Below are 15,438 nucleotides of genomic sequence, written 5' to 3' on the forward strand. Positions count from 1 at the left end.
GGAGGCAGGAGGCAGGAGGCAGGAGGCAGGAGGCAGGAGGCAGGAGGAGGCTCCCTGGATCCCAAGAGAGATGGCTCTTTTCTGTTTCTGCCCCTACCTCACCTAGCTCTCAAGGACATATGAAGGTTGTGGTGGAGGGCAGCCCCCACACTCTGCTGTACACTTAGCTTCCCACTCTTTTTTCACCTTCCCACTCCTACCCCATGGAAGTTGGGGTAGGAGCTCCTGTTAAGCTTGGAGCTTTTGCCTACATGCTTGGTAACAGCAGGAAGGACTGGGGCAAACTTTCAGGCCCAAGAGATGGATTTCTGAAGACTATAAAAGAGCAGAGTCCCAGCTTTTCTCTTACTTTGGCTCCCCAACACTGCCATGTGTCCCCATGTGCTTGCTCCCTTGTTCCCAGCTCTGAGTCAGCTGGCCTGCCCTCCTCCATCCCCCTTCAACACCAAACAGAAGCAGGTGTCAGGTCCTGTCTGCCAGTGGCAGGCAGGTCTCAACCTCTGGCTCTGACTGGGCCTGCTTTCCTGGTTCAAAAGTCATCTTAGCCAGTCTGCTGTCTCTGGGCATAGGCATATTTCTTGAGCTTACAGAAACATTCCTCATTCTCCTCATCTCAGGTGTGTGAGGTCTCAACACACCCTCTCCAGCCCCTTGGTTCCCAGGTAGGGAGAGGAGAAGCCGGGGTACCTGGCTCTCCCTGGATCTGAGAAGCAGAAGTTTCAAAGAGCACACCTGCTGGGTCCCTTTTCATCTACATCCAATTCTATGAATCAGCTCTAGCAACGTGGAAACCTCTCTCTCTCTCTTTTTTCTGCCCATCCCCAGAGGTCTGATTCTTTCAGGTGGAGAGGTTGACAGTGAGTGGCTGGGGGCAGGAGTCCTGGAGAGCTGGATGCTCTTGGGGACGGATGGTCTCCACATGCCAGGGAATGCAAAAGAAAACGGGCTGCAGATAGTAGCCCCTTCCATACGCTCACTGACGCTGACACACACTGCTCACTCACACACTGCCGCCTCTGCCAGGCTGCTCAGAGCTAAAAATAGGCCAGGCCAGGAGGCTGGGCCAGGGCCCTGCACTCCCACCCAGTGAGCCAAGCTTTCTTGGTGGCTTGCTCGTGGCTAAGCTAGGACCCCAGGCCCAGACGCTCCAGTTCGCCGCGCTGCGCCCTGCATCTCACCCCCACTCCCTACTCCATAGGGCAGAGTTATACCCAGGTCCCACGTGCTCCGACTTGCAGAAGGGAACATCGGCTTGCAGATCCCCCCCGCCCTCGCCCCAAAGCTCCTTTATAGCTGTCCTCATCCTTTTGGGTGCCACACTCAAAGCCCAGGTGCGGATGATTCGGAGGGGAGGAGAGCTGTCTCTTCTGCCCATTCGCCGCCCCCCACCCGCGCCCGCCCTGCGCACCCTCCCGGCGGTACCCTTCAGCTTAGCGATGCCTAGCCGGGAAACTCTGGGGGGTTGACTGGGTTTGAGGGGATGTAAGGTCGCTAGTGACGGAGGAAGGGTCGTGTCCCCATGGTTGGGCAGGGAGTGAACGACGCTCTTGGAGACACCCGGCACAGGGACCTGTACTGGTGACGAGGCGTGGCTCCACTGTTGGGGGAGGGTATGGAGACCCCCATAAACTGGGAGAGTGCGTTCCCGAAGAGGTGCGCTGCCGCGCTGGGCGAGGCAGGGATTCAGGTCCCACGGCCAGGTTCCCAGTCCTTCGTCGAGTCCCGCTGCCCCGCCCTGCCTGTACCTGCTCGGCCGCCTCCGGGTCCAGGTGCGGCTCCAGCAGAGGGACCGTAAACTGGATCTTCCGTGGGCTGTTGTCGGGCTCCATGGCGCCCGGCCCGGCGGCAGCGGACCTCGGGCTGGGGCGGGCGCGCTCCCTCTTCGCTGCGCTCCGGCCCCGGCCCCAGCCCGGCGCTCGGCTCGCAGCTCCTGGCTCGGCGCGCCCTGCTCCGCTTGGGGACTGTGCTGCTGCGGATTGGCTCGTCACCGTCCCTCCCGGCCCCCTCCTCCCCCAGTCCCGAGCCTTAACCCCGTCGTGGCTGCGCTGGCGGTTGCGCGGGTCGCCGCCCCTCGAGCTAACGAGCCAGACACGGGTGGGTCGCTGTCCTAATCCACCCGCTGTCGGGCATCCAGGTATCCTAGAATTCTGGGCAAGGGGTGGATGTGGAAAGACGTTATCAAGAACTTGTTCAAGCGAGAGCAGGTTTCAGGGTCTGGAAAAAAGGAAGGGCACAGCTCCAGAAGAAAATTATGTTTATGATCTAAAGGAGATTTCACAAAGAGAAAAGATTGAAAGGAGATTTAGGTACGCAGCAGGAGGGATTAAAGCTAGACTAGGAGGGAACTTCCCCTTGAGGCCAAATACTAGAGTGGATGTGAAAATTTTGACAGGTGCGAGATTTGGCTACTGTTCAAGGAACACTCCGGACAAGAGAGAGAAGAGGGGAAGGCCTCAGAGAGTCCCTAGAGTAAGACTCTCTGGAGTGTGAGTGGACCAAGGGCCTGGGGAGAGAGGGCCATTTAGGGTAAAGAAGAAGCCATGGAGGTGAAAGCTAATCCTGCTTGTGAAATAGATTTCACTTTCTGCTTGCTACATTGTGGGGCTGCAAAGTAGGTGAAAGGCCTGCAAGGGGATTACAGGGATGGGGAGGGGGAGTGGAGAAAGATACCCCACCAGGGGTGGCCTGTTTACAGATGGCTGGTGTCCACTTTCACTGTTGGCAGGACAATGAAAATGCTCTGCCATGCTCTGCTGTGACTATTGGCATGGAAGTTAGACTACTAGAAGAACTTACTGGGTTGGTATGGGATCAACAAGCTACTCAGTACTAACCAGTGAGGGCAACAGGATATTCATAGGAACTGAAGTGCCCTGTACTAGGGTCACTGGACAGAGAGAGGTGGGTGCTGGGTACTGGGAGGGTTCCTGGTGGATTTAGGGGGCAGAGTGGGACTGAGATAGAGAAGGAGAAAGCCTGTGGTGCTGGAGGAGGTGTATGGCAGGGCTAGGAGATTCTCTCTTTGTAATCTTAAACTGAACAGAGGGCAGGGTCCATACAGGGTTAAGCCTGGCTCTAGGGGAATGGGACCTTGGTCATCCCCCACTCTAGAGAGCAGCTTTAAACCCTAGTCTGGGATCCTCTGGTCTGCTTTCCATGGCCCCTTCCCCTCTTCCCTCCAAAAATAGCCCCACCCTCACGCCCTTCCTCCTCTAGGGATCCTTTTACACAGCAGAAGGGCTCAGCTTTCTCCAGGGCAAGGCCAGGTTGCAGCCACTCAGCAGCCCTGAAGATTCTAGCCAGTGGCTCTCCATTTGTTGTTAGTTGGAGTAATGGGACTCTGGGAATGCTTCTCCCAGCTTTTTTGCTCTGTTTGGGTAGTAGGGAAAATGTTCAGTGTCCCTGGATCCGATGTCTGTGTACCCTCATCCCAGCGTGGGGTGCAGGGAAGGGTGGTAAATCAATATAACATGGGAGACAGGGCAGACGGGGCACTGGGTGCCCCAGGGCTGGGCCATTATTTTCCTTCTCTTTGCTTCTCCCTCCCACATGTACACTTAGGGGCACAGTGCTTCTTAAGAGGGTCATTCTCTGTCCTCTTGGCCAGGCCTGGATGACCTGAAGGCACAATACCACCCCTGATTCTGGAGCTCAGCCCCCATCTCCTTCGCAGTGTTAGAACTTCCATGTCTCATAGCTGAGGATCCATGGAGCAAGGAGCCCAACATGGAGGCAGGCCACATCTAATGTTATGCTGGGGGGTTGCGGGGGGAAGGGCAAGACTCCTGGGTTTCTCTCTGTTGGAGCTGTTATGGGGTCCCACTATTATGGGGTAGTCCAGTTTGCTTAGATTTTTTTCCATGTTCCTTTATTTCTCTCAAATTTTAGCCCTGGGATTCCCTTCTCAACCTCCAGATTTTGACTTCTCTTGATCTGAAGGTTTCAGGCTAGGTGGGGGCCAAGAGAGACCTAGAGGAGATGAAAAGAGGGGTCTTGGGAGCAGCTGGGGAGGGGTGGTGGTTGAATACAGCGGGTTGGGGGAGGTGGTGGTGAGAGAAGAGTGCCTGTGGAAAGAGAGCTCCCTGGTCACCACAAGGATGAAGGTCTGACTGGCAGGAAGAAGGTAGAATGGGTCCCAGCACAGCCTCTGCAGGCCAAGTAGAGTGGTGACTGTGAAGGTTGTATATATCGTTTTGACCTTTATTTATGCCTTGAGCTGAGTGAGTAGCTATGAGCTCCTGCTAAGCATGAGGGAAGCATAGAGGATTGCACACAGGGCTGAAGAGTTGTAGAGGCCTGTGCCTGCCTAGAGAGGGCTCCCCACTGAGGAAGAGTGAGTCTGTTTCTTTCCCTTCTCAAATGTGTCTATGTGAACAGTGCCCAAGTGGTCACCCCTCTGTTGCAGCCCAGGTGGCAGAGTCATAGCTACTCTAGGGCATACTTACAGCTTATGAATGTTTAAAGTTATAGGGATGTGACTTGGTGATGCCATTACCTAATGACCCACTCCCTGCTACTTATGCAGTCTTCCAGGTTAATGGACTGCACCTTGTTTTTGCTAGTCTACCCTCCTTGCTCCATTAACTTCAGTGTTCATTTCACCAATCCCCACAACTGAGTCTCAGGGTGGTCAACCAGGGTGCTGTAGAGAGATGGGGTCACCTAGGCTGGAATTTGGGAGGTCAAGTTCAAACCTTCCTCAGCTATCAATGCTCTGAATGGCTCTGGGATCACTCTGCACCCCCTTGGGAGTCAAGACAGCCTGCAGCCTGCAGATGTCTTCCTGTTCTAATGTTCTGTCCAAGGTGAGCAAGCCTCAGCCAGGAAGTCACAGGGCCAGGGTGAGAGCAGGGAGGACCTTGCCTTCAGCTTCCAGACACCCTGGCAGCAGAGTACACTCCTGGGGGGGTGGAGTGCATGATGCTGACACACTTGTCCGCACAGTTGTTTGTACACATTTGCTTGCACAGTTCTGCAACTGCTTTTAGCTTTTTCTAGCAGCTGCTTTTAACCCCCAAAGGAGCAGCAAGCCCATCTGCATGGTTCCTTGGGAAGCTATGTGCTCATGCTAGGTACAGCTATTTCTTAAGCCTTTCTAGAACCTCTTTTGGAACCACTCCAGAGCTTGTGGCATATGCTCTGAACATCCTCACTGTGGCTTCTGACCTATGGAGTGACTTTGCTCTTGGAAAATTCCAGAGTTGTTAGGGATCTAGTCCTATGAAGCAGGGATGTTGGAGAAGAGTAGTGGTACCATTTTTGAGACTATAATTCTTTGGGCTTCCCACATCTAGAAGACCTCTCCACTGGAGATATTTCTAGAACCCATAGGAGGCCCAAAAGCTGCGTTGGGATGGATGCACGGTCTCTGTGATGAGCTCCAAAAGGGAGCTTGTGAAGGCCTATTTGCCTGTGAAAAAGCCCTGTCACTGCAATTCTGCCAGGCACTGGTGGCAGTCTGTAGCTGGTGCTCTTGGGAATGGTACTGGCACTGCTCATTCAACTCACTCTCTTTCAAAGTGCTTTACTGTTCCGCTAACCATGGTGAACACTGGTTGAAGTAGATGACACTTAGGAGCAGCCATTCAAATCCTTAGGCTAGAGACCAGAAGCACTCGACCTAGGGACTGACATCACATCAGTGCTAGCCCTTGCTGCAGGAAGCTAGAGGCCAATGGCAGAGCATGACCTAGATGACTTCTTGAAATACATGGCTCCCAGATGGTCTTCATCAGAAGACCAACCCATAAGTAGCTATTAACCACAACCCTCTTACAGGTTGAATTGATCCTTTCAATAAACACGTATACATGCCAGACACTACACTAAGTGCTGCAGGTACACCAGAACTCAAAACAGATTCACTGTTTGTCTCTGGACCTCTTTCAGTCAGCCTAAGTGCCAGCTGGTGATGGGTGGCCACTACTATTAGTCTGGAGTATCACAAAAGCAGAGGGACAAGATGCTGTAATTCCCAGAGGACACACACACACACACACACACACACACACACACACACACGAGGGGAGGGGGAGGAGGGAAAAAGGAGGGAGGGGAAGGGAAAGAGAAAGAGAGGTCAGCATGACCTTGGGCTTCTCATGACTACTGTGCTTTTTTCCCTCCATACTCATGTCCCTTCAGTTTGAAGGTCTATCTGGGCTCTAATGCTAGCTCTATCCTTTAGTGTCTGTGACCTTAAATAAGTTGCTTAGCTTTTCAGACTCTCAATTTCCTCAGAGTTAAAACTGGTTTAACAACAGGCAATCCTGTTACATAGAAAGGATTGGGCTGATGGAGTCCCCAAATGGGTTACATCCATTACGCGCTTGCCAAAGCAGGACAGAGGAAGGGGCTATTGATACTTTCAGAATTCAGAGGATGGATATCAGGAAGATATTCCTGCCTCTTTCAGTTAGGGCCTGCTTCTCCCCATGCTTGTCAGATCAGCTGTTCTTAGTGTCCAGCTGTGTCCTCATCAGCATGGGTGATCATCCTACCCTACTAATTAACACACACCCTGTTAATGATTAAATATAATGACTTTGACTTAGAGATGGGATGATGGAAAATTCCCTAGCCACAGGACAGAATGAGGGAAGGTTACCAGGAGTAGGGAGGCCAAGGCACCCCTGGGTTCTGGTGTGTTGTTGTAGGTGGCTGGGGAAGCAGATGCCAGCTTTTCTCCTGGGGCTCTCAGCAGGGGAGATTGGCTGTAGGAGGGGTCATTTGAAAGTTAAAGCTTGTCAGAGAGCTCTGATGCCCAGTCCAGCTCTGCATTTTTCCAAGGGTTAGCCATCCATCAGTGCTGTGGCTGAAGAGACATGGCTCCATTGTTTCCTAGAGTATTTGTGACAGTGTACAACTAGCTGGGGGAGGTGGGCTTACAATGGTGGGAATTCATCCTCAGTTCTGGAGTCTAGAGGTTTCAGGTCAAGGAGTCAGAAGTACCTGGCGCTAGAGAAGAGCACTCCCTACCTTTTCCAGCTACTTCCAGATGTTCTTGGCTTATGACAGCACAGCTTCAGTTACTGTAATTATCTTTATGTGCCTGCTTCCCTCCTGTGTGTCTCTATGTGTCATCTCCTCTTATAGGGACATAGCCCACCTTAAATTCAAGGCAGTTTTACATGGACACTCAACCAATAACAACATCAGTGACATAGTTCCCTTTCTGAAGTTCTAAGGGGAGATGCATTCAGCCTAGGATCCCTTTGTCCCTAGAGGCAGCCCCATTGCAATGGGCCTGAGACAGACCTATGAGGAGCCCTGTGCCTCTTTACCAGAGGATCAATCTCATTCTCACCTTGCCAGACAAACTCTGAGAGCCAGTAGCTGTTTTCCAGGCTGCAGTTCCTCAATCCTCTCTCTTCTAAGCTTCTATTAGCACCCAGGCTCCAGAACATGACCTTCCCAGGGACTACATATTCAGCTCTGGGAAAAATGGGTACCAGTGTCTCAAGAGATTTAGAGTAAGGGGTGAGAAAGGGATGGGGCTGGAATGCTGTTCTTTCTCACAAATGCCCCTCTCTTCTACTGAGACACACCACTCCACCCCAACAGTCTTGATCTGGGTGAGGCACCTGGGAACTAATTTTTAAAAATCCCTTTATCATTCCATGTGATGATTTGGGTCCTTTCTTTGACATCTCTTCTACAGCAGTTTGCTGCCTGTGATAGGTGATCTAGATTGTTGCTTTGGCTGGGTTGTGACCACATCAGGGTGTATCTGTGACGGGTCTCTGAGCTAACTAATGGTTTAATCCACTGATGTGTTCAAAATGTGAACAGAGGGCCTAGAGAGATGGCTCAGCAGTTAAGAACACCTCCCAGCACCCACAGAACAGGTTACTTCAGTTATCTGTAACTTCAGTTCCAAGGGATGATCCCCTCTTCTGGTCTCTGTGGGAATTAGGCATGTGTGTGGTGCACAGACACGTAAGCAGGCATATGTTGTAGAAATGATTAAGTCCTGGCCCAGAGTTTCTATCTCACCTCATACTATTTTATTCTCGGATAAAAACCACACACAACCTCTGTATTTACAATAAGCCTTAAACAGCCCAGTAGCTGGGTGGCTGCCTAGCTTCTATGCTATTAGAATCTACTTTCCTATTGATACCCTGAGTTATTACTTACTGTGTTTCTTCTGGGCTGCTCCTAACTCCAATTGGCTAGCCCTCAGGGACACATTCTCTTGATGCCTAACATATGTGGCTTCTCCTCCTGATCTTGCACTTCTCCTCTCCTCATTGTTCTCTTCTGACCCAAGCCCTTGAGAAACCTAAACCCCACTTATGTCTCTTCTACCCAACTACTGGCTGTTGGCATCCTTATTTACCAACAAGAAATAACTTGGGGCCAAGGTGTACGCTTGGATTCTCTTCTATCTGGGACAACTAGGTCTTGGGGGCCCACAGTTAACATTATAATAGATAGCAAAAGACCAAACCTCAACAGCCATAAACATAAGTCTAAAAATATATGAATATATTCTTGGGAAGTGATGAAGCTTGGAAGGTGAGGCCTGGTCAGGGTAGGTCTCTGTGACATGCCTTTGGGGGCTACATCTTGCTCTGGTCCCTTCTATTACAGTTTCCCTTGTTTCCTGTCCACATACTCCTGTTAATGTGCATTGCCTCACTGCAGGCCCAGAATCAACGAAGCCTTTGTTTAGGCAGCCATGTTGATGAGACTTCGTGGGTGTAGCTTCCGTGACATCTGTAGGAGATACAGTCTCACAGCACAGTTTTGTTTCTCAGGCTCTTAAAATCTTTCTGTGCCCTCTCCCTTTCAAAATGTACCATGAACCTTAGGTGTAGGAGACGTGTTGTATAAGTTAGGGCTCGGCTCCACAACTCCACATTTTAATCTGTTGTGATTTTCTACAATGGTCTTTGTGGCCAAGAGTGTTTCACTGATGAAGGGTGGGAACACTTGTCTGACGGTATAAAGATATATAATTAAAATGTGGTTATGGAGTGTTCTGGTTTAGTAAAGCTATGACTGTGGATTCTCCTCTAAGATCCATGACTTCCCTAGCCCTAGGTATCTGGCTAGATCTCCAGTGCTAGGCATGATTTCCCTCTTGTTGGGTTGGGGCAGGGAGGATTTGTTTTATCCAGTCTCAAGAAATCAGGTGTCCCAAGGGTGGGTGTAAGCTCGACTCTTTTGGAGTCTCAGAGGGTTCCCTGGTATTGTTTCCTGGATTTCTGAAGTCTAACCATACTTCTTCTGCTTGAAGTATCTAAAGTGAATCAGTCCACATTTGACACTGACAGCTGCTTACTTAGCACCCACATTGTGAGGGGTGCAGAGGTGGAAGCCACCCTTACAGCCCTGGTGAATCCAGTCTGAGGAGGGAGCCCTGAGAACAGGCAATGAGATCTGCAGCAGCAACTGAAACAAGATGTCTGAGAACACTGAGGACAGCGCAGCTGAAGAACTTGCTTAAGTTTTCAAAGGAGGACAAATTGTAGTTTCCTTTCTTCCTTCTTTTTTTTTCCCCTTCTGAATGAATAGAGTTTGGGGGAAGAAGAATGTGAGAATAAGAGGGGGGGTAGTTTGAGAGAATCCTAGGAGATGAGGAAAATGAACCATAGTAAGGAAGGTGGAAAAGGGGAGACAGACACCTGGGGCTGCTGGAGCTGTGTTGAAGGCTGAGGGGAGACAGGTACAGTCAGAAAGCTGTGGGAAGTGATTGTTTTCCAGTACCAGGGAGGAGGCTCTCAGGCTCTGTGGTCGCAGAGTTTTATTGAATTTGGAGCAGAGACACTTAGACATGATGTTTATTGGGCACAGAAGGAGACTCAGCTTTAGGAGGCTGGATTTTAATGAATGGGATGAATGTAGACCTTTTGTGGAGTCAGAATGGCTCTGGGACAATCCTGATTATTCTAGTAACTGAGTGACCTTGGGCTGGTGATTTGCTTTTCTGAGCTCATCTCTTTATCTGTTGAACTGGGATAATAATTCCTACATTCTAGCACTATTGCAGGTATCACATGAGATAAGGTCCACAAAATTTTCAGCACTGTTCCTATTAAGAGTTTGCCAAATGGAGCATTTATTATTCACGAGATAATTATCTTCAGGTATTTCAAACCAAATCTTCTGTGCTTTCTAGGAGACTGAAGTGATAAAAGTTAGAGGGAGAGAGATTCAGCATGGCTCAGAGGGGACTTGCTCACTGGCGCTACCACAGCCTGGAGCATCTTGCCTGTGCTGAAGAGACCTCTAGCTGGAAGTGCCAAAGCAGAAGCTGGGTGATGGGACAGTGAAGGTAGCTCCTTCTAACTTGGACCCTGCTTTGGGATCCTGAATGGTTCTAAAACTGTGGTGAATGGTAAAAGATCCTGAATCCACTGAAGGAGAGGGTGCCTGAAACCAGGAGAATGAGCCAGCAGTGGGTAGAATCAGTACTTTTTGAGCCCAGGGCCAGGTCATATGAATAAATAGTTGTCCTGTCTCCTGTCAGGGAAGGGCCTGCTGTAGTGCAAGTCTGTGGGGGCATCCCGTTCTTTCTCCTACCCCACATGCTGGAACTCTGTATTCTACAACAAAAGTTTGGAAGTAGGGGAAGATTGCATGACTTTATAAAACCCCGAATCCATCCCATACACACAAACATTGAGAAGTCCTCCTGAAACATAACTTCAGGTTTTCTTACTGTGGCTGGACTTCAGACACTGCAGTCTCTGGGTAGGCAGCTTTCTTTTTCCTCATCTTTCCTCTAACCCTTCAGAAGCTTGAGTCAAGTACAGAGGCCTTCTGAATCCTTCCCAGTCACCCTGAGAGGCCCTTATCTGCCATCTTTCTTTATGGTCACTTTCACCAAAGGAGAGAAGCTTATCTCTTCCTCATCACTGGTGAACTAGTGAACATTTAAAGCCTTGTTCCTTGTTCTCTGGGAAAGGAGCAGCTGATTCATCATCCATCTCTCCACTTACTCATTTCACTCAATAATTCAATTCTAATTAATCTATTGAATTCCAGCTGCGCCATATAATCACTACTCAAGGTACAGGAGGAAAGCAGCGAGTAGAGACAATTGGTTAATTCCAAGGTTTCATATAACAGAGATTTTTTTGTTTTTGTTTGTTTGTTTGTTTGTTTGTGGTAAAACATGTACAACCTAGGAAACAAATATACAAATGAGATGATCTCGAAGCACAGCAAGTTCAAGGGTGGTAGATAAACACGTGGTGACAAAAGCAACTTGTGAGTTGATGAAGAATAAGGTAGCCAGGGAGGCTTTCTCCAAGAGCAGAGCATTTGAGCTAAGCCTGGGAGGATGAGAGGGTGGCAGCTATGCAAACAACAGTGAGAATGTTTTGGAAGGCATATGCTCACCATCATACCATCAATACCACTTATGGGGCTGGAGAGAGGCTTAGCAATTAAGAGCACTGCTTGCTCTTCCTACAGGATCTGGATTCAACCTCCAGCATCTACATGGTAGTTCACAACTATCTATGACTCAGACTCAGGGTACACAATGCCCTCTTTTGGCTTCTGAGGGCACTGCATGCACACGATGCACAGACATACATGTGGGGAATACATATACACATAAAATAAAAAATAATTAAAGTAATTATATGGACTGGAGACTTGAACTGGAAAGATGATGGTGTGTCCAAAGCCCACAAAGGACACTGGAATAGGTAGAATATATTTCTGAGGAGAGTGGTAACAGAGAAGGCTGGGAGCCAGACCATGCCTGGTAAAGAGTTTACATAATCTGAACTGCAGGTGGGCAGCACTTTTTAATCAGTAGTCTGGCTGATATGATCTTACATGCACTTTGAAAAGATTGCCTGTCCAATACTGAATGGAGGATGGTTCAGAAGAGGAAAAATGGAAGTACCAGCATTAGGTTAGGTGACAAACACTGGTGTGGAACTGGAAGAAAGGGAGAAATTATGATTGATTCCTCAGTATGTAGCTTGGGGATGGTGTAGTGATAGTAAAATAGGAAGATGAGGTGCACAAGAATATGAAGTTCAGAGGTAGCAATGGAGTCACCATACCATACATAGCCCAAGAAGACTAGAAGTTGGACAAAGGTAAGATGGCATCTCCCATCTCCATAAAGCTCAGGACTTTCTATCTTACAAATCTTTAAAAATACTTTTAATTTGTTGAGAATTTCATACTATGTATTTTAACTATCCACTCTAACTCCTCCCTTAACTTCTCTCATATCTGCCCACCTCCCTAAGCTCTGAACTTTGTGTTCCCATAAAACCCCCATCAACTCTAATTTATGCTGTCATACAGTTATGAATTTTTCTCTTCCATTGTGTGTCCCAACATAGCTGCTACAGCTCTCACCTTTTCCTCAACTCAGGTGGTTGGAAGGTTTAGAAAGGACAAGAAGACAGGTTCCTTATCTGTCAAGGGAACAAATTATAGTCTGCCTGTTACTTTTCTTAGTGCTGTGAGCAAATAGATAACAGAAGAGAACAACTTAAAGGGGCCTGGGGAGATCACTCAGTCAGTGGTAAAGTACTTGTTGAACAATCATGAAGATGTGCACCTGTGTAAGAGGCCAGGTGTGGCAGTGCACACTTGTAATGTCAGTACTGGGGAAGATGAAACAGGTGGATCCCTGTGCTCACTGGCCAGCTAGCCAGCAAAATAAATAGGCCTTAGATCCCAGAGAGATGTCCTGTCTCAAAAATCAAGATGGATGGACAGATCTCAAAGAATGACATCTGAGGTTGATCAGTTGCCTACCCACATGTACATATGCATCCATGTATATACTCTGTGCATCTACACACACACACACACACACACACACACACACACACACACGTCTTCCACCTCCCACACAAAGGAAGCAACTTAATGGAGAAGGACTTATTTTGGCTTGCAATGTAAGGGGATACAGTCCATCACAGAGGGGGAAGCATGGGGACAGCTGGGTCAATGGTGGCAGGAGTTTGCAGTAGAACCCTACTTCCTCTCATATTAATGGAACAAGAAGCAGAGAGCAGAGAGGAAGTAGGGCCAGGCTATAAAACCCTAATACCATTCCCCACTGAATCACCTCCTTCAGCAAGCCTCTGCTTCCTAAAGGCTCCACAAATCTTTCAAAGCAGCACTACCAGCTGGAACCAACTATACATGAGCTGATGGAAAATTTCACATTTATTACATTATCTTAACATGTGCTCATCTCCTATGGGCTAACACCTAGCAACATGGCAACAATGAACTACAAGGAAGCTGGGGAAATACAGTCATCAGCTGTATGGGAAAAATGGCAGGCCCAATGTATTGGAGGTCAGGATCAGGTCAGATTCATTGTGGACAGACTCTTAGGGTAATGGTGATGGAAAGTCAGGAGGCTGTGGACAGAATGCAAGATCCTTGAATTTAAGGTTCTGAGGGTTATTGCAGCAGCACAGGTGGAGGTACAGAAATCAAAGACTTGAGCAGCCTGGGCACTGGAGAAACCATCTGCACAAATGGTGAAGGCTACCAGAATGACAGGAACACAGGGAAGAAGAGAAGGCACTGAGACCATCAGCAAAGAGGAGAAGCTGTGGTGTAGGCTTCATGGAAGAGAGACTTTGAAGGAAGAAGACTTAGTTTAAAACAGCAATGGGAGCACAAAGAACATCTCTTCCCAACTTTGTGCCCTGAGTTATTCAGTGGTTAAAAGAGGAAGCAGTTTCCACTTGAGCAGCTGCAGGAGTTGTAGGATTCTCAGGGAATCTTAAAATGTTATCTAAGATGATGTGATAGGACACTTAAACAAGGCATTGGGAACTTAAAGCATTTTTCCCAGAAATCTTAGAGGGCACAAGAAAGTGGAAGGGATGTGGCTGAAGACTGAGTGGGTCTGGGGACTGGCAGAACCAGGTAGAGTCTGGACAATAGGTATTTCTTGAGGCTTTGACTTGGTCCTGGTGGTGATTGGTGTCAATATCAGAGGCATGGTAGTAGTAGTGTACCTTACTCAGAGTCATCAAGACACTGTGTAACTTTGAGCATCTGCACAGATGGCTCAGACATCTCAGGCAGGTGAATCTCAAAGGAGCAGGATATATATGGGACCAGAACAGTCAGTGGCCCCCAGTGTGATATCTTCATTACAGATCCTGTGACTGTTAGCTTCCATGGGCAATGGGGAATTAAGACTGCAGATGGAATTAGGTTGCCAATCAGCTGCTCTTAAAAATAAATAAGGAGACTGTTTTTCATCATTCAGATGAGTGAAATAATACCATGAGTCGTTCAATGTATATGGAGGAGACAGGGAAGACAGCTGGATTGATGGCAATGGAAACCATGGGCCAAGCATTGTGGGTGGCCACTCAAAGTTGGAAAGTGCCAGGAAGCAGATGGTCCTTGAAAAAGGGATGTAATTCTGCAGGAGCTCACTGATTTCACCCCAGTAAGACCCATTAGGGGCTTAGGAACTGTAGAGCTGAAAGATAATAAATATGTGTTGTTTTAAGCCAACGAGTCTGTGGTAATTAGAAACTAATATGAGATGAAAGGCAGTTCTCTCCGATGACTGCCACCTCCTGCAGGCTGCAGTGCTATGACAGCTGGGCAGAGGAATGGTTGTTAGCTTTATGAGGCTGCATTTCATGAGGGGTGGAGTTGGAGCCTTAACAGCTGTACCCCTCAATAGCTTTGCATCATGTCTTTCTGCCTTCAGTGAAGATGATGAAGGCTTGGATGGGGATCCCCTCCTCTCTCTTTGCCTCCTCTCTGCTGTTTGATTCTTTGAGTAGTGGCTTATGCAGGAGGAGAGTGAAGAGGTCCTTTTGGATCTCAGTGGGATTTGCCAGTTTTATAGGACCAGAGAGTTTGGGGGCGCTGTGGCTTGTTGATAATGGTCTGGCCATTAAGAAAATGAATGCCTTGCCTCCTTTCTGGAATCATTCTCTGTTGTTTCTCCATTGGCTGGGCTCAAGTGTGGAAGATGATATGCCATGGGCCTCCCTGTAGCCTCAATGGTGAAAGACAGTCCTCAGGACCTGGGACTCCTGTATATTTTGATAGCAAAGGCTCTAAAGGTTTTTGAGGTGCAGCTATACAAGTGAAGCTGAGGCCGAAATAAAACTACCCCAACTCCATGTGGAGACACAGTGGCAGACTAAGACTGTAGTTTAAACTGCTTTTAGGATCTTAGAGGGATGTTCTCAGCATTCCAGGAAGTCATCTGCTCTTGGGCAAGTGGAACTTACAGGTTAACTTTAGCTCTTTACCTCTCCACTTTCATGTCTTCCCTTTCTCTCTGCTTTCCTTCTCTTCGTACTAGGGCTATAGCTAAGGGCCTTGTTAGGTAGGTGAGCTATCACTGAGCTACACTCCTGGATACAAAAGACAATGTTTTCTTGAGCGAGAGTTTGAGTTCTTAGATACCTGTGATGGTGACTGAAACAACAACAACAACAACAACAACAACAACAACAA

The 15,438-nt window shown here is 48.5% G+C and overlaps 1 protein-coding gene across 1 annotated transcript in view; it reads right to left on the minus strand.

The window, feature by feature from the left end:
- The window catches only part of Ppp1r1a (protein phosphatase 1 regulatory inhibitor subunit 1A), a 7,836-nt gene extending 5,879 nt beyond the window's left edge, over nucleotides 1–1,957 (minus strand). The window contains exon 1 of the mRNA XM_028781139.1: nucleotides 1,746–1,957. Coding sequence (XP_028636972.1) covers nucleotides 1,746–1,829 — 84 coding nt within the window. The 5' untranslated portion in view covers nucleotides 1,830–1,957. The remainder of the gene's footprint in view (nucleotides 1–1,745) is intronic.
- Nucleotides 1,958–15,438: the final 13,481 nt, after the last annotated feature.

This window comes from Grammomys surdaster, unplaced genomic scaffold (assembly GCF_004785775.1).
Source record: "Grammomys surdaster isolate TR1022 unplaced genomic scaffold, NIH_TR_1.0 374, whole genome shotgun sequence".
Classification (NCBI taxonomy): Eukaryota; Metazoa; Chordata; class Mammalia; order Rodentia; family Muridae; genus Grammomys; species Grammomys surdaster.